We start from the raw sequence: 21,302 nt of genomic DNA, 5'->3' as shown, positions 1-21,302 counted from the left end.
TCTTTGAGTTTCTGACACAATATTATAAGAAACTGAAATCAGGACTGGTCAGTGCTAACCATTCTCTTTTCTTAGTTGAATGTTGTTGTTCAGCCCTCAGAATTCTTAAAGTCCTAATCTCATCTCTTTTTCAGTTTGAAAGTCAACAGGTGAGAACCAAATCCTGGAACACCAATTGGATACAATAGAAAGATACACATTTCTTAATTTCAGGCTGTACATAGTTTGAAGCTGACCACATTAAGATCAGTGAACAAATGGCAAAATTTTCATTTATTTTTATGGCTAAGTGGTATTCCATTGTGTGTGTGTATGTTTGTGTGTATATCTATATATATCTATATATATCTATATATATATATATCTATATATATATCTCTCTCCATACCTACATATATGTGGATGTATGTCACAACTTCCTTGTCCATTCATATGTTAGTGGACACTTAGGTAATTTCCATACCTTGGCAATTACAAATAATGCTGCTGTAAACATTGGGCTATGAACACAGACGTGCTTGTATCTTTTTGAATTCATGTTTTTATTTTTTCAGCTATATAACCAGAAGTAGGATTGCTGGGTCATTTATAGTTTTATTTTAAGATTTTTGAGAAACTTTCATACAGTTTTCCACAGTGGATGCACCAATTTACATTCTCAACAACGCTGTATGAGGATTCTCTTATCTCTACATTCTCATCAACATTTGTTTTTGTTTTTGATGATAGGTGATATTTTACTGTGGTTTTGATTTGCTTTTCCTCCATGATTAGCAAAGTTGAGCATCTTTTCACAGGCCTCTTGGCCATCTGCATTTCCTCTTTGGAAAAATGTCTATTCTGTTCTTCTGTCAATTGTTTAATTGGGTTGTCTGGTTTCTTTGATTTGAGTTGTATGAGCTATTTGTTGATGTTGGGTATCAACCTCTTACCAGTCATATCATTTGCAAATATTTTCTTCCATTCAGTAACTTGTCTTTTCATTTTGCCGATGATTTACAAAAACTGACCTCAGCAATCAGCAATATTATCCAAAAAACAAAGACACACACTGAGACATACGTATCTCCAAATAGACAGAACAAGAGGTCCTATAGCTTTGTTTTCTAAGCTTAGTTATGAATCAGATATCACAGTACAAACTCAGAAGTTGTAACCAGTGGTTGGAATAAGATTTTAAAAGGCTCTGTCACACCTCCACACACACACACTTTTTTTTTTTTTGTTTCAGGAATTAGAGATGGTCAAGATAAGTGATCCAGAGAGCTCTGGTCCAAAGGTATAGAAGGAGTTATTTCCTCAGGGCAAGAATTCTTAATGAGATTTTTTTTTTCTTCAAGAATTCTCTGGAGTCTAAAGAATATTTTGACCATATTGTCAAAAATTGCATTTTTCTGTGGTCATAGGTTTATAGCCAAAATTTAGACCAGGTAGTGCTCAACTTGGCGCTGATAGCAAGGGCAGATTAGCCCCAGTAGGAATTTTCCCTCTGGGGATAGGGGTCTTAGTTTGATCAGCCCCAAGCTGTTGATTACAGGAGGGAGTCCTGGACATAAGGGAACTTCAGTCCATTTTCCTATCCTGTGTCAATAAAGATCTAATATTTTTAGGCCATTTTTCTTATCATTGGATCATAGCTATAGATTGACCAGTCATCTAAAAACTTTTTTTTTCCAAGGGGTTCCCAGGTAGGGTGTGGAACCTTAGAGTAAGCAATTCCCATATTAGCTCCAACAATTTGTACTAGATGTCTGGATGCTCAAACCAAACCAACAAAACCAAACCAAACCAGAATTTCACCAGCTGGGAGTCACATTCCAAATGAAACAAAAGGCAAAGAGATGCCCAGAAATCAAAAGCCAAGTAGCATAAATGCCAAACGTGACTTCCCAGTCCCACTAGACCTGCGACCTGGCAGAATCGGTGTTAGCAGCCTTTTGTAGTTCTGATATACTTTCAAGTAATTTCTTGGTTTCCTGCAAAGAAAGTATTGTTTCCTCTTTTAGAACCTTCTAGATACCAATCAAAGTAAGCACTTCCAGCCTTTTCTCATTGTGTGTGCAAAAATATCAACCTTGGAATATCAAAAGAACCCCAATTTGGCCATTTTAGGTTGAGATCTCTTTTAGTATAATTTCTCCAATTAACTAGGTACTTGCAAGTACGAGCTCCGTACGTATTGCATGAATCCAGCTGGAGTGTTAGTCAGAGGCTGGCTTTCTGACACCACTTCGTTTCTGTTTTTGAGAGATTCTGTTTCCCATTTTAAGCTGAATTTGTCAGGAATAAAAATCACCAGTGAACTTGTGTAGCGGGCCCATGTGCTGCTTGTGAGTTTAACTCCTCCAGGAGTCACCCCAGAGTCGTTTCAGCTCGTCTTAAACGTGTCTCGGATTCTGCCTCGGAAAATCTAAGACCACCGTGGCTGCTCAGGTCGCTGAATGGCCAGTCCTTATGTGCGACCCCCAGAGGAGCAAGTATTTCAATTAATGAGTGGGTTTCCCTATGGGACCACTGCACAGTATGAGGACTAGACCTCCATCATTCCCGTAAATTTCTCAGTCACCTGAGAAAACCTAAACTGGCTGGGAGGAATCTTGTCCCTTTCCTTCGGAGCAAAGCTCTCATAGATTCTCCTCATTTTTAACCCTGGCAAATTCTACAATGGCAGTCAAATTGAGGAAAAGTGTCAGATCAGCCTCTTAACCACTTAGTCAAGACCATTCAGTTCCCTACAGTGGCATGACCTTGGCGTATTTCAGCCAAGCCCCGGGTATTCCTCAATTTTTTTCCTAATCCAGCCCCCAGCCCAATACCTTTCCACTGGGTGGGTAATTCCCCAGGCATCTTTCAGCCAACCCCCCACCCAATATCTTTTGACTGGGTGAGAATTTCTCGATATCTTTCAACCAAGTCCCACTCAGTGTTTAGACCCATGAGTGGGTACGCCTCGGATGTTTCACCCGCCCGCTCTCCCCCCAGTATCTTTCTTACTGGGAGGGGGCAGGTAACCTGATCCACCGCCAAATAAAATTCAGAATCTCAACCAATATGGGAGATTTGAGAACCAGGAGAGACTTACCCCGGAGAAGGCAATGGCACCCCACTCTGGTACTCTTGCCTGGAAAATCCCATGGATGGAGGAGCCTGGTAAGCTGCAGTCCATGGGGTCGCCAACAGTCAGGCACGACAGAGCGACTTCCCTTTCACTTTCACTTTCATGCATTGGAGCAAGAAATGGCAAGCCACTCCAGTGTTCTTGCCTGGAGAATCCCAGGGACAGGGGAGCCTAGTGGGCTGTCGTCTATGGGGTCGCACAGAGTTGGACACGACTGAAGCGACTTAGCAGCAGCAGCAGCAGCAGCAGAGACTTACCCAGATTCGTCTGTACTCACTGAGGAGGCGGATGGGTGTGAGGGGCCACTGCTGGTACCAAAGCTCTGGTTCTTTGTGGAGTCCAGTGAAGGAAGGAAGTCCACTCTGGGTCGCTTCGTCAGTCGTCACAACTGTCGACTAAAAAAAGATGCACAACTTGAGAGTTGCGAGTTAAGTTTTATTTGAGGAAAAATGAGGACTGCAGCCTGGGAGGCAGCATCTCAGATAGCTCTGAGAGACTGCTCCAAAGCAGCAGTGGGGGAAGGCCACTGTGTTAGGTTTTGGTGAAGGGGGACTTCAATACCATTAGGCACTCATTTTATAAAAGGTTTTTTGTTAGTCATGAGGATCTGATGTCACCATGAAGGGATTTATTGCTTTTCTTTGTTCAGTTCAGTTGCTTAGTCCTGTCTGACTCTTTGAGATCCCGTGGACTGCAGCACTCCAGGCTTCCCTGTCCATCACCAGTTCCCAGAGCTTGCTCAAACTCATGTCCATTGAGTCAGTGATACCATCCAACCATCTCATCCTCTGTCATCCCCTTATCCTCCTGCCTTCAATCTTTGCCAGCATCAGAGTCTTTTCTAATGAGTCAGTTCTTCGCCTCAGGTGGCCAAACTATTGGGGCTTCAGCTTTAGCGTCAGTCCTTCCAATGGATATTCAGGACTGATTTCCTTTGGGATTGACTGGTTGGATCTCCTTGCAGTCCAAGGGATTCTCAAGAGTCTTCTCCAATACCGCAGTTGGAAAGCATCACTTCTTCAGCTCTTAGCCTTCTTTATGGTCCAGCTCTCACATCTGTATATGACTACTGGAAAAATCATTCAGTTCAGTTGCTCAGTCCTGAAGCCCATTGACTGAAGCATGCCAGGCTTTCCAGTCCATCACAAACTCCAAGGAGGAAGCGTCTTTTAATTTTATGGCTGCAGTTACCATCTGCAGTGATTTTGAAGCCCAGGAAAATAAAATCTCTCACTGTTTCCATTATTTCCCCATCTATTTGCCATGAAGTGATGGGACTGGATGCTTCTCTAGATATGAGGTGATGCAAGGATTGAGATCATAGAATCTGTTCCTAGAAACATCCAACTATCTGAAGACCTGTCCCACCAGATTCCCTGGAGCACAGAGCGCCTCCCTCCACCCTGAACTCCCTCAGGGATTGTTGAAGGTCAACAGCTATAGCAGCACAGGGTCAATCTCCTTAGAAAGAAAGTGAAAGCAAAAGTGAAGTCACTCAGTCATGTCCGACTCTTTGCAACCCCATGGACTGTAGCCCACCAGGCTCCTCTGTCCATGGGATTTTCCAGGCAATAGTACTGGAGTGGATTGCCATTTCCTTGTCCAGGGGATCTTCCTGACCCAGGGATCGAACCCCGGTCTTCCGCATTGTAGACAGGCGCTTTACGGTCTGAGCCACCAGAGGCAGGTGGTAAATGCCTTTGTTGTTCAGTTCAGTTGCTCAGTCATGTCCGACTCTTTGCAACCCCATGGACTGCAGCATGCCAGGCCTCCCTGTCCATCACCAACTCCTGGAGTTTACTCAAACTCATATCCATTGTGTCGGTGATGCCATCCAACCATCTCATCCTCTGTCATCCCCTTCTCCCGCCTTCAATCTTTCCCAGCATCACCGTCTTTTCCAGTGAGTCAGTTCTTCGCATCAGGGGGCCAAACTATTGGAGTTTCAGCTTCAGCATCAGCTCGGTTACTATCATTTAAAGCTTATGAAAGTTGTTAAGGCTTCAATATGGCCAGTTACATCCTCCATCCCCAATGAAGGCGCACACATACACACACACACAAAAAGCTGCTAAATGGTCATACCAGTAGAATACAGATCTTTGACCCATTGGGATCATACCAGTGGTAGATTGGTTAGGGTTACCTCTAATTTTTTTAACATGTATGACCTTAAATTCATGGGAATCCCAGGTTACACCTTTGTATCCGTCCCTGTAGATGTCAAGTCCATACATTAGTGCCACAAATCCACTGAGTTCCATACCAATCACTCTCTCCAAGTGTAATAATAGGCATAGTTCATAAAGCACCCAGCCTTGTCTCATAATTACCAGGTTGATAATTTTTAGTATGATTTAACTATTTCCAACATAGAAGAGTTTTTAAACTTAAATAATTGTAGCCTGGTGTTAACTATGTATATCCTCCCCATAACTGTGGGAGTTTTCCTTTTAATAGATGAGAGGCTAATTTTTTTTTTATTGAGATTTAGCTTGTCACTCCGATTGAGTTTGAATGACCCTAAGAGAAAGCTTAAATCTATGGCCAGCATCAGTGCAGGTATTATTAACTGGCCAGATGAGAGGATCCCATCTATTAATATCATGAATAAATAGAATAGGACTGGACACTCATCTAAATAAATTTCCTAGAGGGTATCCAATCAGAGCCCTAGAGATCCAATCCACCAAGCCCTACCCAATCCACCAAGGTAACCCAGAAGTAGTATATACAGGTAATTGGCCACAACCCAACAATTGGATTGAGTTTTAAAGTAGCATAGAATCATGTCCCTGAAAGAAAACATTTGATTGATAGGCACAGGACCAAGGGTTCAGGAAAACATAAATGATCATACAAGTCAGATCAGCACCTTGGGCAGGCTGTCTGCTTCTGATGTTGTCGTCTTCTCGTCCTAGTGCAGTGTAGTTTCCTGTTTGAACATTGTTTTAAGGGGAGTTTGAGGTCAGCAGGCCCCTCTATAGCCCACTCCAGCTTAGGGACCTTTGGAAGTGGGAGTTAACCCACCTTGTTGTTCAGTCATTGGCAGTGCTCTTGGTAAGTACCAATTAGTAGTTGACAGTTCTTTGGACATTCTAATAGAGCAGGAAAAAATAAAAGAGTTAGTAGAGTAAGAGGATAATCATAAAATATATTGTATTTTTTATACCATGCATGGATTTCATGGGATTTTTTAAAAAGATTTTTTGGTATTTAGTAATGATATGATGAATTAACTTTAAGTGAAAGTGTTTTCTTTGCATATAAAGTGCATGTTATCTGAGCAGTGGCATTGTATCTGGGTGTGTCATCACTTTTGCCTGATAAACCTTTTATGATTCTATTATTTTATGAAAGTATATTGCTTTTCATTTTCCATGATGAAAATATAATAATGTAACTTTTTATGAAATGTACTTGTGGGAAATGTGAAGTAGAGGAGAATTTGTTTTCATTTATTTTTCTAATACAGAATTTCAGAGGCAGAATAATTTCCTTTTGGCATCCAGTGGGTTAATCCTTCATGAAACTAAACCCCATTTTTATATTAAAATAAAATTGCCTTGAAAAATATGCTTTAATTGAAATCCTATCTAAGGGTAAAATTATGTTATTGATTATGATCAAAATACCCCAGACAGTGATGAATTCATCAATTCCTGTTTCAGTGGTGTAATAAATCTTTTAGTAGGAGCTGGAGAACGTGAACAAGATGAATATTTTCAAATTACAGTGGCACATTACTTATTATATGTAACTTTCTTAATCTGTATACTGTGCAGGAATGGAAATGGCTTTTAAGAAGCAATGTAGTAAAGTAGCTTACAATGTTGTCTATGTCACAAATCAAACTGGAATGAAACTTGTTCCAATATAAGCTTTAAAAATGTGAATCAGGAAGTTGACTGAACAGTGTATTTATGTTAAAGGAAGAAAGGCATAAAGTATATACTCTGTTCAGTTCAGTCACTCAGTTGTGTCCGACTCTTTGCGACCCCTTGAATCGCAGCACACCAGGCCTCCCTGTCCATCACCAACTCCCAGAGTTCACCCAGACTCATGTGTATCAAGTCGGTGATGCCATCCAGCCATCTCATCCTCTGTCGTCCCCTTCTCCTCCTGCCCCCAATCCCTTCCAGCATCAGGGTCTTTTCAAATGAATCAACTCTTCGCATGAGGTGGCCAAAGTACTGGAGTTTCAGCCTCAGCATCAGTCTTTCCAATGAACACCCAGGACTGATCTCCTTTAGGATGAACTGGTTGTATCTCTTTGCAGTCCAAGGGACTCGCAAGAGTCTTCTCCAACACCACAATTCAAAACCATCAATTTTTTGGCGCTCAGCTTTCTTCACCGTCCAACTCTCACATCCATACATGACTACTGGAAAAACCATAGCCTTGACTAGACGGACCTTTGTTGGCAAAGTAATGTCTCTGCTTTTTAATATGCTATGTAGGTTGGTCATAGCTTTCCTTCCAAGGAGTAAACGTCTTTTAATTTCATGGCTGCAGTCACCATCTGCAGTGATTTTGGAGCCCCAAAAAATAAAGTCTGACACTGTTTCCACTGTTTCCCCATCTATATCCCATGAAGTGATGGGACCAGATGCCATGATCTTCGTTCTCTGAATGTTGAGCTTTAAGCCAACTTTTTCACTCTCCTCTTTCACTTTCATCAAGAGGCTTTTTAGTTCCTCTTTACTTTCTGCCATAACGGTGGTGTCATCTGCATATCTGAGGTTATTGATATTTCTCCCAGCAATCTTGATTCCAGCTTGTGGTTCTTCCAGCCCAGTGTTTCTCATGATGTACTCTGCATATAAGTTAAATAAGCAAGCTGACAATATACAGCCTTGACGTACTCCTTTTCCTGTTTGGAACCAGGCTGTTGTTCCATGTCCAGTTCTAACTGTTGCTTCCTGACCTGCATATAGGTTTCTCAAGAGGCAGGTCAGGTGGTCTGGTAGTCCCATCTCTTTCAGAATTTTCCACAGTTTATGGTGATCCACACAGTCAAAGGCTTTGGCATAGTCAATAAAGCAAAAATAGATGTTTTTCTGGAACTCTCTTGCTTTTTCCATGATTCAGCGGACGTTGGCAATTTGGTCTCTTGTTCCTCTGCCTTTTCTAAAACCAGCTTGAACATCTGGAAGTACATGTTTCACGTATTGCTGAAGCCTGGCTTGGAGAATTTTAAGCATTACTTTACTAGCATGTGAGATGAGTGCAATTGTGTGGTAGTTTGAGCATTCTTTGGCATTGCCTTTCTTTGGGATTGGAATGAAAACTGACCTTTTCCAGTCCTGTGGCCACTGCTGAGTTTTCCAAATTTGCTGGCATATTGACTGCAGCACTTTCATAGCATCATCTTTCAGGATTTGAAATAGCTCAACTGGAATGAATGCCATCACCTCCACTAGCTTTGTTCGTAGTGATGCTTTCTAAGGCCCACTTGACTTCACATTCCAGGATGTCTGGCTCTAGGTGAGTGATCACACCATCGTCATGAAGATCTTTTTTGTACAGTTCTTCTGTGTATCCTTGCCACTTCTTAATATCTTCCGCTTCTGTTAGGTCCATACCATTTCTATCCTTTATCGAGCCCATCTTTGCGTGAAATGTTCCCTTGGTATCTCTAATTTTCTTGGAGATCTGTAGTCTTTTCCATTCTATTGTTTTCCTCTATTTCTTTGCATTGATCGCTGAGGAAGGCTTTCTTATCTCTCTTTGCTATTCTTTGGAACTCTGCATTCAGATGCTTATATCTTTCCTTTTCTCCTTTGCTTTTCTCTTCTCTTCTTTTCACAGCTATTTGTAAGGTCTCCCCAGACAGCCGTTTTGCTTTTTTGCATTTCTTTTCCATGGGGATGGTCTTGATCCCCATCTCCTGTACAGTGTCACAAACCTCCGTCCATAGTTCATCAGGCACTCTATCTGTCAGATCTAGTCCCTTAAGTATAGTTAAAAAGGAATATATTTTAACACTTTAACTTCCTGCTGCTGTTGCTGCTAAGTCGCTTCAGTTGTGTCCGACTCTGTGCGACCCCATAGACGGCAGCCCACCAGGCTCCCCAGTCCCTGGGATTCTCCAGGCAAGAACACTGGAGTGGGTTGCCATTTCCTTCTCCAATGCATAAAAGTGAAAAGTGAAAAGCTGCTGCTGCTGCTGCTAAGTCGCTTCAGTCGTGTCCGACTTTTAGCAACCCCATGGACTGCAGCCTACCAGGCTCCTCCATCCGTGGGATTTTCCAGCCAAGAGTACTGGAGTGGGGTGCTCTTGCCTTCTCTGCTTTAACTTCCTACTATATTATAAAGATGTAAGAGATTATAAATGATTAACCCATAAAAAGTTATACTTTTTTAAAGTCACTAACCATGTATGTTACTTAAAGAATTTTCAATGTTCTTACAACTTGGTTCTTTGCATCTATATATGTAGCTATATGTTTACATCTCTATTTATCTACCTGCCTACCTATCTCCATAGAATATACTAGTCATTACATTTTCCGTCAGAAAAGTGATAAGACCTGTGTTTGTTTTAAATATTTAAAAAACTTTTAAGTGCAATTAACTATTTAAATTTTTTTCTTAAGCTCCTTGAAATACAATTTATCCTGAGCTATATTTGCAATCCAGGTGATTTATGTGATTTTGGTATCTTAAATACCTGATTGTCAGTCAATTTACTGAGAATGCAATGTGTAAAGATTTACATTCTAATCATAAGGTTATCTTGTATAAGGTTTACATGGCAATGAGTGCTGAATGTTCTGTTTGTTTTATTATAAGTAAATATTATATTACTATCATTGGCTACAATACGGGAGACCTGGGTTCAGTCCCTGGGTTGGGATTGAGTACTGGCAACCCACCAGTGTTCTTGCCTGGAGAATCCCCATGGATGGCGGAACCTGGCAGGCCACAGTCCCTGGGGTCACAAAGAGCTGGGTATAACTGAGTGACTTAAGCATAGCACAGCACAGGCTCTTTCCAAGCATTTTCTTAAGAATACCTTTGTATAAGAGCTATTCTTGACTGAAGAAAGTTGAAGAGATACAGTCCCTGTCCACTGAAAAATCATTAAGATCATTATAGTGTGTTGTAAGTAGTGTATGCTGCTGCTGCTGCTGCTGCTAAGTCGCTTCAGTCGTGTCCAACTCTGTGCGACCCCATAGACGGCAGCCCACCAGGCTCCCCCGACCCTGGGATTCTCCAGGCAAGAACACTGAAGTGGGTTGCCATTTCCTTCTCCAGTGCATGAAAGTGAAAAGTGAAAGTGAAGTCGCTCAGTCGTGTCCAACTCTTAGCGACCCCATGGACTGGCAGCCCACCAGGCTCCTCCGTCCATGGGATTTTTCCAGGCAAGAGTACTGGAGTGGGGTGCCATTGCCTTCTATGGAACCAATGTGCAAAGTAGTAATTTTAAGTGCAGCTGGTTACATTTCAGCAGGATTTGAGAGTGATGTACCATGCAAGTGTTTGATTGTGTCACAAGAGTTGGCAACATGTTGCATTCTTTATGTAAGTAACTTCAAAATCTCAGAATTATTCTCATAGTATTTTATGTTAGTATTTTTTTTTTCTGAATTCTAGAATTTTACTAAGTGCATCATCTCTTTCCAATAATTATGTGAGATAGAAACACATGTCATTTCAGATTTGGAGTGGCAGAAACCGAAATGCACAGATGATAGTGTTACCTAATAACTTGGCATTTGCTTTGGGCCCAGAGCTCTCTTGACCCTACCACATCGCCACAGGTGATTGAACTGTGACAGGAGAGTGGAGTCATGGTGAGAGAGCTCAGGTCTACAGACAATATCTAGAGTCCCTCATTCATTTTTGTGGGGCCTTTTTTGCCATACGTAGTTTGCAGATGTTTTTGTTCAGTCATTTTAATTTACTGAGTTTAATTTGCTTAATTATAGTAGAGAATATGCCAAAATCTAGATTTAAATGTGAATGACATAAATAGCCTGAATATCTTTCATATCTTAACTCTCTAAACACATGAAATTAGTTCTTGGATATGGTTATGACATCACCATCATGGAGTTCATTAAGCAGAGTACTGTTACTAATTACAAGTAATAATTTATTGAACATATTTTTTTGGTCAGAGAAGCTACCCTCTGAAGGCATTTCCAGTTTACCATAATCTCAACACTTTGCTCCATTGCTCTGCCTCTATACCCGCATGTGTGATTGATTCCACTGTAATAGTTGACTTTCCAGAACCCTGTAGAATTTTGTTTGTTTTTTGTTTGCTGTATTCATATGGGCTAATAACAGAGCTTCTGATTTCAGGCCAGGAGTTGGACTATCAGGAATTCACAAATTAACTAGGTCCATTTGACCCTCATGCTGGGAAAGATTGAAGGCAGGAGAAAGGGATGACAGAGGATGAGATGATTGGATGGCATCACCGACTCAGTGGACATGAGTTTGAACAAGCTCCGGGAGGTGATGACGGACAAGGAAACCTGACGTGCTGCAGTCCTTGGGGTTGCAAAGAGCTGGACGCAACTAAGCGACTGAACAACTACAGTTTGGAGTCAGGCCTCTGGAACATGTAGCTGTGCTAATAAGTCGCTTCAGTGGTGTCTGACTCTGTGCAACCCTATGGACTGTAGACCACCAGGCTCCTCTGTCCATGGGATTTCCCAGGCAAGAGTACTGGAGTGGATTGCTGTGCCCTCTTCCAGGGGATCTTTCTGATCCAGGGATCGAATCCGGATCTCTTATTTCTCCTGCATTGACAGGCGGGTTCTTTACTACTAGCACCACTGGGGAAGCCCCCTGGGACATGTATATCCAGCACTAATTTCTGTTATATGAATGCCATAGACTTTATATATAACCTAGAAATCAAAACATAGACCCTTAGGATTTTAGTGAAAAAAAAAATCACATTCTGAAGTTTTAACCTCATATGGTGTTTATTGCTTAATATTGATATTAAACAAGGACATCAATGTTTTATCTCTCTACCCTAGGAAAGCATGTTGTGCCTACCCTAGGACAATTTTCAAGCATGACCATATGCATATACCTCAATATAGACGGGAATAAAAACATTCTAATTTCCTGTTTTTATATATTTTATTTTGTTATTGTGTCTCCTTCAAAGAAATACGATGATATATGAACTACTCTGACAAAAATGTTGCTCCAGCCTTATGTTAATGTGAAATTATGACTAAGAATTAAAGTTTTGAGGAGAAAACTCCAAGTTTATAGTCCTCAAAGCAAGCATAATTCATGTAGACTGCATAAACAGTATATATTAAGGCATACATTTTACTGCATATCTGCTAATAAGAAGATGCTACATATCTGCGTCCAATAGGCTGAGTTACAGTTGCTGTGCGGGCCATAATTTTGAAGTCTTCATCTGCATGTTAAATTCTCAAACCTAGCATGCCAGTAACATAGTATTTTTATAAGATATATTTGATCCTAATAGTTTGGTAGGTAAGAAAGTTTTTTTTTTTTTTTTTTTAGGAGAAGAGAAAGTTAATAAAAATGGAATTAAAAAAAATACCATATTAGAAAATGTAAAAGTATGGGCACTTTTGCATCAATTAAGAAAGTAGTAGTAAAACTTGCTTTACCATTCTCTGTACACTAAAGAATGTTATCCTTAGATGTCTTATCCAGGTAATGCTGGAATACACCATATCACAAATATCTTTAGAACCAGTAACATTGCAAGGACTGTGATATCCCACAGCCCATGCTCTTCACCTGCTTATTTAAAAACCAAAGTCCAAGTGGGCTCAGTGTTTCATTATAGATCACATAATGAGTTCATGGCCAAGTTGGAACTCTAAATGGTATTTTATGGCTTCCTGTTCAGTGCTTGAGTTGTTTCTACTGCCCTTATTTTAACAGTAGCTGATTATTAATTATCTTTCATGGGGCTTTGATGATAACTGTTACATACAGTAGATAACATATTTCATGAAATAGACTTTATAAATTTGTGATGCATCCAGTGACTTATATGTGGAGCATTAATGTAAAAATGCTCAGGAACTCCTGGAGCACTTCAGACAGCTATATTTAAATTCTCCTTTGAACAAAATCGAAGCTCTTATATTTCCTAGTACTGTGAAGCATATGGAAATTTCTTTAAATGTATTATTTTGCAAGACTAGAAAACAACCAATTAAGAAACAAAATGGAAATATGTCTTAGCATTCACTTTTCTTATTTGATGAAGAAATGGTATATACAAGTCAGTTGAAACAACATAGGCAAAGGTTCAGTTCAGCACAGTTTAATTTTTAAATATCCATAAGTTTCTGAAGTGAGTTTCTGTTTATTAAGGAAATTTTTAAATATCCATGAATTAATACAATTTTGATTGTACTTTTTTAGCCAAATGGATGTCAGATAGTATTCATTCAATAAAAATGAGATAAATTATTTAAGGCCTAACAACTTTGCTTTAGGTAAGAAGGCCAAAATCATTTATATAATAATAACTTTTTTATCTTTTTATTATTTTTGAAACTTTTCTGTGATATTTTAAAAAAAGCATCTTTTAAATTTACTTCAATAAAAGATCAATAGCATTTTAATTAGTTAAATTGATTTTGTAATAATTATACATACAGAATTGGTTAGAAAATCATATTTGGATTTATTAAAAGACTAGAACATTCGTTTAGTATGGAAGAATGTGAGTTTCTGTTTATTAAGGAAAATAATGTGAGTTTCTGTTTATTAAGAAAATTGGTTTTCTCTTTAATGAATCAGATTTGAAAGGAAATTTTGAAGGGTAAATAACAATTCGAACATTTTGCAGAATGATCTCTTATTGTCCTGATTTGCAGGAAAAGGCCAATTCTAACTCCATGTTGGATCTATTACTTTGATTTTAACCTTTGCTTGTCTTTGCTTTTGTGGTTATAATCATACATAATGACCTGCCTGGGGGAACCCTGCCCCTCTGCCTTTGTTCAGCTCACAGGAAAATAATCTGACTCTACCCAGAAGAGATTAACAGATCCCCTCCCCTCCTGGAGGTTGGCCTTTCCAGGAGAGATTTACAAGATTGTGGCTTTGTAATTTACTCCCTCAACTCCTCCCCTTCTCTGTTTTACTCTGGAACCTGACATCCTGACCTCAACAAAGTTGTTTTGAGACTTTCCTCTGCCATCCTCTTGAGTCTGAATACGGTCTCATTGTTTGCCTGAACAACTCGTCTCGGAGGGAGCTTGGACTCACTAACAACGATGAAAGGTAAATCAGCCCTGCTTTGTTGTTGTTATTGCTCAGTCTCCAGTGGTGTCCGACTCTGTGACCCCAGGGCCTGCAGCACGCCAGGGTTCCCTGTGCTTCACCATCTCTCAGGGTCTGCTCAAACTCGTGGCCGCTGAGTGATGTCAGTAATAGCAGTTAATTGTGGACGAGGAAGCTCTGGACATTCTTGCCTGTGGGGAAAAGGCACTGGGACTCAGATCTTCCCTCTCCTTAGGTCTCCTGCTCCCCTCCACCCTAGCTACTGTCTCTGCCGTATGGAAGGAACTGTACACAGCTTGGCATCATTTAGGACTTTGCATTCTGAAAGGATTGTCACACCTGAGCTGTCCTTACAATTCAGCAACCTCATCCATCGTTTCTCAGAATTAGAATATCATTTTCATAGTAGATCGCCTTGGCTCACGCCTGTATTGAGAGGATCCCAAGGGAATGGAGTAAGACCATGGGGCCCTGCAATAAGGCAGTAGAAAAAAAGACGGGAGAGAAAGGAGGGTTTTTCTTACTTTTGAGGTCATACTGAGAGGTATTTATGTTTTTTGCAGATAGCTAATGTGCATGGCACAGTGTTCAATCTGAGGTTTTAGCCGAGGATAAAGATTTATCAAGGGCTTCCCCACTGGCTCAGGGGTAAAGAACCCGCCTGCCAATTTAAGAGATGTGGGCTCGACTGACCTCTGAGTCAGGAAGATCCCCTGGAGAAGGGAATGACAACCCACTCCAGTATTCTTGCCTGGGAAATCCCATGGACAGAGGAGCCTGGCAAACTGCAGTCCATGGGGTCGCAAAGGGTCAGACAGGACTCTCTTAGAGACTAAACAGCAACAGCAAAGAGTTGTCAAACCTGCTTCAAAAATGCTATGACGTGTTTATAGCTGTTTTGGCTTAGGTCGAGACGCTTCAGAGAAAGCGTCCTCACCATTGTTTCCTGGCAGCCATTTCCAGCCAGGCTGGACAACTGGCAGCTTTCCTTTTGAGCCAGCCTCCACTTTAGTGTGTGTTGGTGTAGAATTTGGTTTCATGAATGTAGACATTTGAAACGTGAATCCAGAGTAACTTCTAGCAATATTAAAATGATAAATGGCGGACTGAGTCAGCCATGCACGCCTGTGCTCCCAATTGTTATAAGCATGGCTGTAATTTCATTATTACTGTTGGATTTAATAAAATTATCTCCTTCCAGGGCCAAATGGTCAAGGAGAATAGAAAGACTTATAAGCGAAACTATCCCCACCCTTGCTTATTTTGGTGATCTATTTTTTTAAAAAGTAGTTACTTATTTTTGGCTGCCCTGGGGTCTCTGTTGCTGCCTTCGGGCTTTCTCTAGTTGCGGAGGGCGGCGGCTGCTCTTCATTGCGGAGTGCGGGCTTCTCACTGCGGTGGCTTCCTTTGTGGGGTGCAGGCTTTTTCTAGGGCGTGCGGGCTTCAGTAGTTGTGCCTCGGTGGCTCCAGAGCTCAGGCTCAGTTGTGGCACACGGGCTTAGCTGCTTCACGACAGGTGGGACCCTCCCAGACTGGGGATCGAGCTGGTTTCCCTCACATTGCAAGGCAGACTGTTAACCACTGGACCACCGGGAAGACTGCCGATCTATTTTTATATACTCTTTATTGAATGCCTGTCATGTCACAACTCCTTTCATACATGATTTACAGATTCTCATTAGTTCTCATTAATATATAGATTTCTAAATGGCATGATTAAGACTCATAAAAGTTGAATGCTTTGTATAATATGTAATTGATCTAGGCATAACTGGAATATGAACCCACTGGCACCGTGAATCTGAGATCCTTGTAGGTCTGTGACTCAACCTTGATTAATTATATACTTCTTTGGCTCTCTCTACTTAACCAAATACATTGTTCTTTGGGGTAGATGGGCCCAAAGTTTACCAAAGGTTAAGGAGATCTATATCAGGCTGAGTTGTCCAGAATATTTATGGTTTAGGCATGCTGTCCTGGCATAATTATTATTTGTGCCCCATTTCACCTTTAAAGTGTCCTGGATTATGTGATCAATCACATGGTCACTTTACCTAAAAATTTAACTTCTCATCTCAGTACAATTAAAGTATGAGCTCTGTGGACATACAGACTTTTGTCAGTTCTGTTATTATATCACCATCACCTGGACGAGTTGTTGTTCTTTAGTTGCTAAGTCCTGTCCAACTCTTGTGACACCACAGGCTGCGGCCCGCCAGGCTCCTCTGTCACGGGAGTTCCCAGGCAAGAATACTGGAGTAGGTTGGCATTTCCTTCTCCAGGGGTCTTCCTCGACTCAGAGATCAAACCCAGGTCTCCCACTTTGGCAGGCAGATTCTTTACCACTGAGCCACCTGGGAATCCCACCTAGAACTGCCAGGCCTCCCTGTCCATCACCAACTCTCGGAGTTCACTCAGACTCATGTCCATCAAGTCAGTGATGCCATCCAGCCATCTCATCGTCTGTCGTCCCCTTCTCCTCCTGCCCCCAATCCCTCCCAGCATCAGAGTCTTTTCCAATGAGTCAGCTCTTCACATGAGATGGCCAAAATTCTGGAGTTTCAGCTTTAGCATCATTCCTTCCAAAGAAATCCCAGGGCTGATCTCCTTCAGAATGGACTGGTTGGATCTCCTTGCAGTCCAAGGGACTCTGAAGAGTCTTCTCCAACACCACAGTTCAAAAGCATCAATTCTTTGGCGCTCAGCCTTCTTCACAGTCCAACTCTCACATCCATACATGACCACTGGAAAAACCATAGCCTTGACTAGACGGACCTTTGTTGGCAAAGAAATGTCTCTGACACATAAATGCCCTCAATAAATATGTGTTGAATATTGTGTTGACAGAGATTTGATATGTGTATCAGTTGGGGTTCCAGAGAAACAGAACCAAGGTTAGATAGATGTAATAAGAGAGCTGTAGTAAGATTTATTTTAAAGAATTGGCTCACATGGCTAAGAGGCCTGGCAAGTATGACATTTTTAGGGCAGGCCAGCAGGCTGGAAACTCAGGCAGGAATTTTATGTGACAGAATTAAGGCTGAATTCCTTTCCCAGTTAATCTCAGGTTTTTTGCTCTTTAACTGACTGTAGGAAGTCCATCTACATTGTGGAGGATAGTTTACTTAAAGTCAGCTGATTGCAGGTGTTAATCACAACTACAAAGTCATCTTCACAGCTGCATCTAGATGAATGTTTGATCAAACAACTGGCCACCACCACCTAGCCAAGTCAACAGATAAAAGTTAGCTACAATATGTTTGTACATACTCATATCTACATTGTGAGCCAAGCCAAGAGATAACTGCTTATTGGTAAAAAGGAGCTTCCTCACACAGTATTAATATGATTTTTTAGAGAAAAAGATAACCAAGACTTTAATTTCCTCAGAAGAGTTGCATAATGAAAGAATTCTTGTAAATACAGGGAGACTGACTGTTGGAATCTCATGTAGCATAATGTAAAATCTCAGGGCAGAGAATATATGTGATGAAAATGTGGTACAAAGTATGTTCTTAGGCAGAGCATTTTGAAGCTTTTGGGAGAAAGCTGTCTCGATCTTTGAAGCAGGTGCATGTGGTGTTCACTGTTCTGGTCTTGAGTTGCACTGTGCTGTCAGTTTCTCCTTACTTGTAGCCTCAAATGGTTCTTAGTTTTAGGATAGACATGCTGTGACCTTTCTGAAAATAGTTTGGGGGGTGTATAGGGGAATAGTTGGGACACTTTCTAGTGATCAACACATAGACAATTATTTTTCGCTACAGTTGCAGAAAGTGAAAGTCACTCAGTCGTGTCTGACTCTTTGCGACCCCATGGACTACACAGTCCATGGAATTCTCCAGGCCAGAGTACTGGAGCGGGTAGCCTTTCCCTTCTCCAGGGGATCTTTCCAACCCAGGGATCAAACCCGGGTGTCTGGCGTTGCAGGTGGATTCTTCACCGGCCGAGTCGCAAGGGTAGCAGAGGGCTGACTCAAATCCCTAGAACTGGGAACTCTAACATGGGGTTCTGTAACAGGAACTGAAAGCATTTCTCCATACTATTTGTTGCAACAGAGGAGTGATGAAATGGATGAGAGGGGAGATAGGCAAGAAAAGTAATCGAAGGCATTGAAAATTGTGAGACTGTGATTACAGTGAGCATAGAAGCAGGTTTTCTATTTCCTAGGTGAGCAGCAAGGCCTGCTGGCCTCTGGCGCCCCTTAGTTAGCTATACAACACAAAGTGAATGTAAAATGTTAGCTTAATGCTTGCTCAGAGGTCTGAGCATTTTTGTTTGTTTGAGCTATATTCACAAGTAAAGAATTCAACCAACTTCTGTATATTATTAGTAATTCGACTTTGAAACCAAACTTATTACATCTCATCCATATTTCTGTATTTGAGATTTTTAAGACAGGCTGCTAAAACCAGTTTATATTAATAGTCTAGCTGCTCATGTGTTTGAATACAGACTTGTAATATTAAGTAATCAAATTAAGTTACCTGACTAAAATGAGTGTTAGAATTTCTTGAGTCTGCAATTGTCCTCTGTGACATTTGACTCCATAATAAGCTTTTGCTCAAAAACCGGACTCTATATCCTCCTTGGTTTATTTTTGTAAATTTAGTTAGCAAAATGCTACCTTTGAGATAAATATATTTGGATGAATGTATAAAAATTATTCTAGACGGAATGACAAGAAATTGCTAATAGTGTTAACCCTTGAAGACACTGCCCAGAGGGGTAGGGGAATAAGTTTGACTTTTTATTTTATAACTTTCTATACTACTTTAGTTTCCTAATCAGTTTTGTTTTACTTGTGTACTTTCTGTTCTTGACCGTTTTTTTCTTGTAGCTCTTTACTTTTTAGGAACTTATTTATTTCACATATTTGGTATCTTCATTTTGCCTAGGAAAACTGGGATCTGCTTTAGAAAGTTTATGAACAATTGCTCTGGAAATAACAAGACTGGTTTTTGTTTATGTGTGTGAGAATCTTTTGATGAGACACTTAGGAGTGAGATTGATGTAATCTCTTAATTATATCTGACTGGTTACTTACTCCTTTATTATGAATGTTTTTTAAAAAAATCAATCACAATTTAGTTTCCAAAAGACAACAGCTATGACATCAAAAAAATCCTAGGTATCAAAGAAATAATTGAAGAACACCTGACTCAGTCTTTTTTTTTATTCTGTAAAAGAGAACACTAAAAAAGAAGAGCTGTAATAGATCTTTTGTATTGCTGCTCTCAGCTGTCTTCTGTAAGGCAGGGAGGGTGCTCAGGTGCATAACTGAGCTGACTATTTGGAGATGCACAAAAATCAATTATAGGGAGTTCCCTGTTGGTCCAGTGGTTAAGAATCTGTGCTTGCAATGCAGTGGCTGTGGGTTCATTTCCTGGTCAGGGAACTAAGGTGCTGCATGCTGCACCGTGCAGCCAAAAGGCAAAAAACAAAAAACAAGTATGAAGTCAATTACAGCATTGGAGATTTCATCTTTTGGATTTCCAGTTAGGTGCTTCCTCCTCCAGCCTTTTCCTTGAATGAGATAATAACGACTTGTCTTTATTTCTTTTTTTGTTCCTTCTTTCCTTTCCTCTCTTCATCCTCCCCTTCCCTCCCTTCCTTCCTCCTTACCTTGATAATTCATGTGATTTGTAGTAAGAATCATAACAATTAGGGAGGTAAAAAGGACCACAGACAGTCATGATATTAGAATAACTGTCAGTATGCAGTGGAATAGTGGGCAATAAAGTAGTAAACAAGAAAGCAGTTCCATTATGACGATATGTATATTGTAATGTGATCCAATGAATGTTGACTTTCCAGTGTTGGAACCAATTTGATCTTTGGTTCCTCTGCCTTTTCTAAATCCAGCTTGTACATCTGAAAGTTTTTGGTTCATGTACTACTGAAGTCTAGCTTGAAGGATTTTGAGCATAACCTTGCTAGCATGTGAAATGAGTTCAGTTGTAAGGTAGTTTGAACATCTTTGGCATTGCTCTTCTTTGGGATTGGAATGAAAACTTACCTTTTCCAGTCCTGTGTCCACTGCTGAATTTTCCAAATTTGCTGACATGTTGAGTGCGGCGTTTTAACAGCATCATCTTTTGGGATTTGAAATAGCTCAGCTGGAATTTCATTACCTATACTAGCTTTGTTCATACTAATGCTTCCTAAGGCCCACTGGACTTCACACTCCAGGATGTCTGGCACTAGGTGAGTGACCATACCATTGTAATTATGAGTCATTAAGACCTTTTTTGTATAGTTCTTCAGTGTATTCTTGCCTCCTCTTTATCTCTTCTGCCTCTGTTAGGTCCTTACCTTTTCTGTCCTTTATCACACCCATTCTTGCATGAAATGTTTCCTTGATATTTCCAATTTTCTTGAAGAGATCTCTGGTCTTTCCCATTCTGTTGTTTTCCTCTATTTCTTTGGATTGTTCATTGAAGAAGGCCTTCTTATCTCCCCTTGCTATTCTCTGACACTCTGCATTCTGTTGGGTATATCAGTTGGTAAGATAGTATACTAAATTAATGCTAAAGATATTTAAATTAAAAAAAAGTTTTTTGACTCTTAATTTATGAATAAAAATAAACGAGTGTGTTCCTTTTTGGCACTTTCGGAAGGTAGAAAAGAGAGGAATGTGGTCACAGAAAACTGTGTGGTGTATGTCTGTGAGCTTTGCTGACCTGGTAAAATTCTGTGTGTGACAGACGGTCTCACTACCTCCCATCCTTCTCTATGAAGTAGAAGCTATTAAATTTGCTAAAAGTCATAACTAATAATTATTATCAGTAGAAGCAATAATGACAAAGGAACACAGCTGCATGAGTTCTTTGGCTTATCACGAGAAAAATGAGACCAGTGTTTCCCTAAAGGACTAGTTAACTCCCAGCATAGGAGGGTGAATGAAGGAGTGAGAATGCCAGTTAGAGAG

General features: G+C 40.5%; 1 protein-coding gene across 6 annotated transcripts in view; it reads left to right on the top strand.

Annotated features, from left to right (window-relative positions):
• Nucleotides 1-21,302, top strand: part of PRKN (parkin RBR E3 ubiquitin protein ligase) — a 1,201,168-nt gene that overhangs the window by 59,739 nt on the left and 1,120,127 nt on the right. Inside the window, exon 1 of one of the 6 annotated variants that reach the window (XM_055536153.1) lies at nt 14,237-14,374. The exons of 4 other annotated variants lie outside the window; for them this stretch is intronic. In XM_055536153.1, coding sequence (XP_055392128.1) covers nt 14,368-14,374 — 7 coding nt within the window. In that variant the 5' untranslated portion in view covers nt 14,237-14,367. Of the gene's footprint in view, nt 1-14,236; nt 14,375-21,302 lie in introns of those variants that run through there. One more of the 6 variants, XM_055536152.1, reaches the window with a different exon arrangement.

This window comes from Bubalus kerabau, chromosome 9 (genome assembly GCF_029407905.1).
Source record: "Bubalus kerabau isolate K-KA32 ecotype Philippines breed swamp buffalo chromosome 9, PCC_UOA_SB_1v2, whole genome shotgun sequence".
Taxonomy (NCBI): Eukaryota; Metazoa; Chordata; class Mammalia; order Artiodactyla; family Bovidae; genus Bubalus; species Bubalus kerabau.
This window is presented reverse-complemented; position numbering and strand designations above follow the sequence as displayed.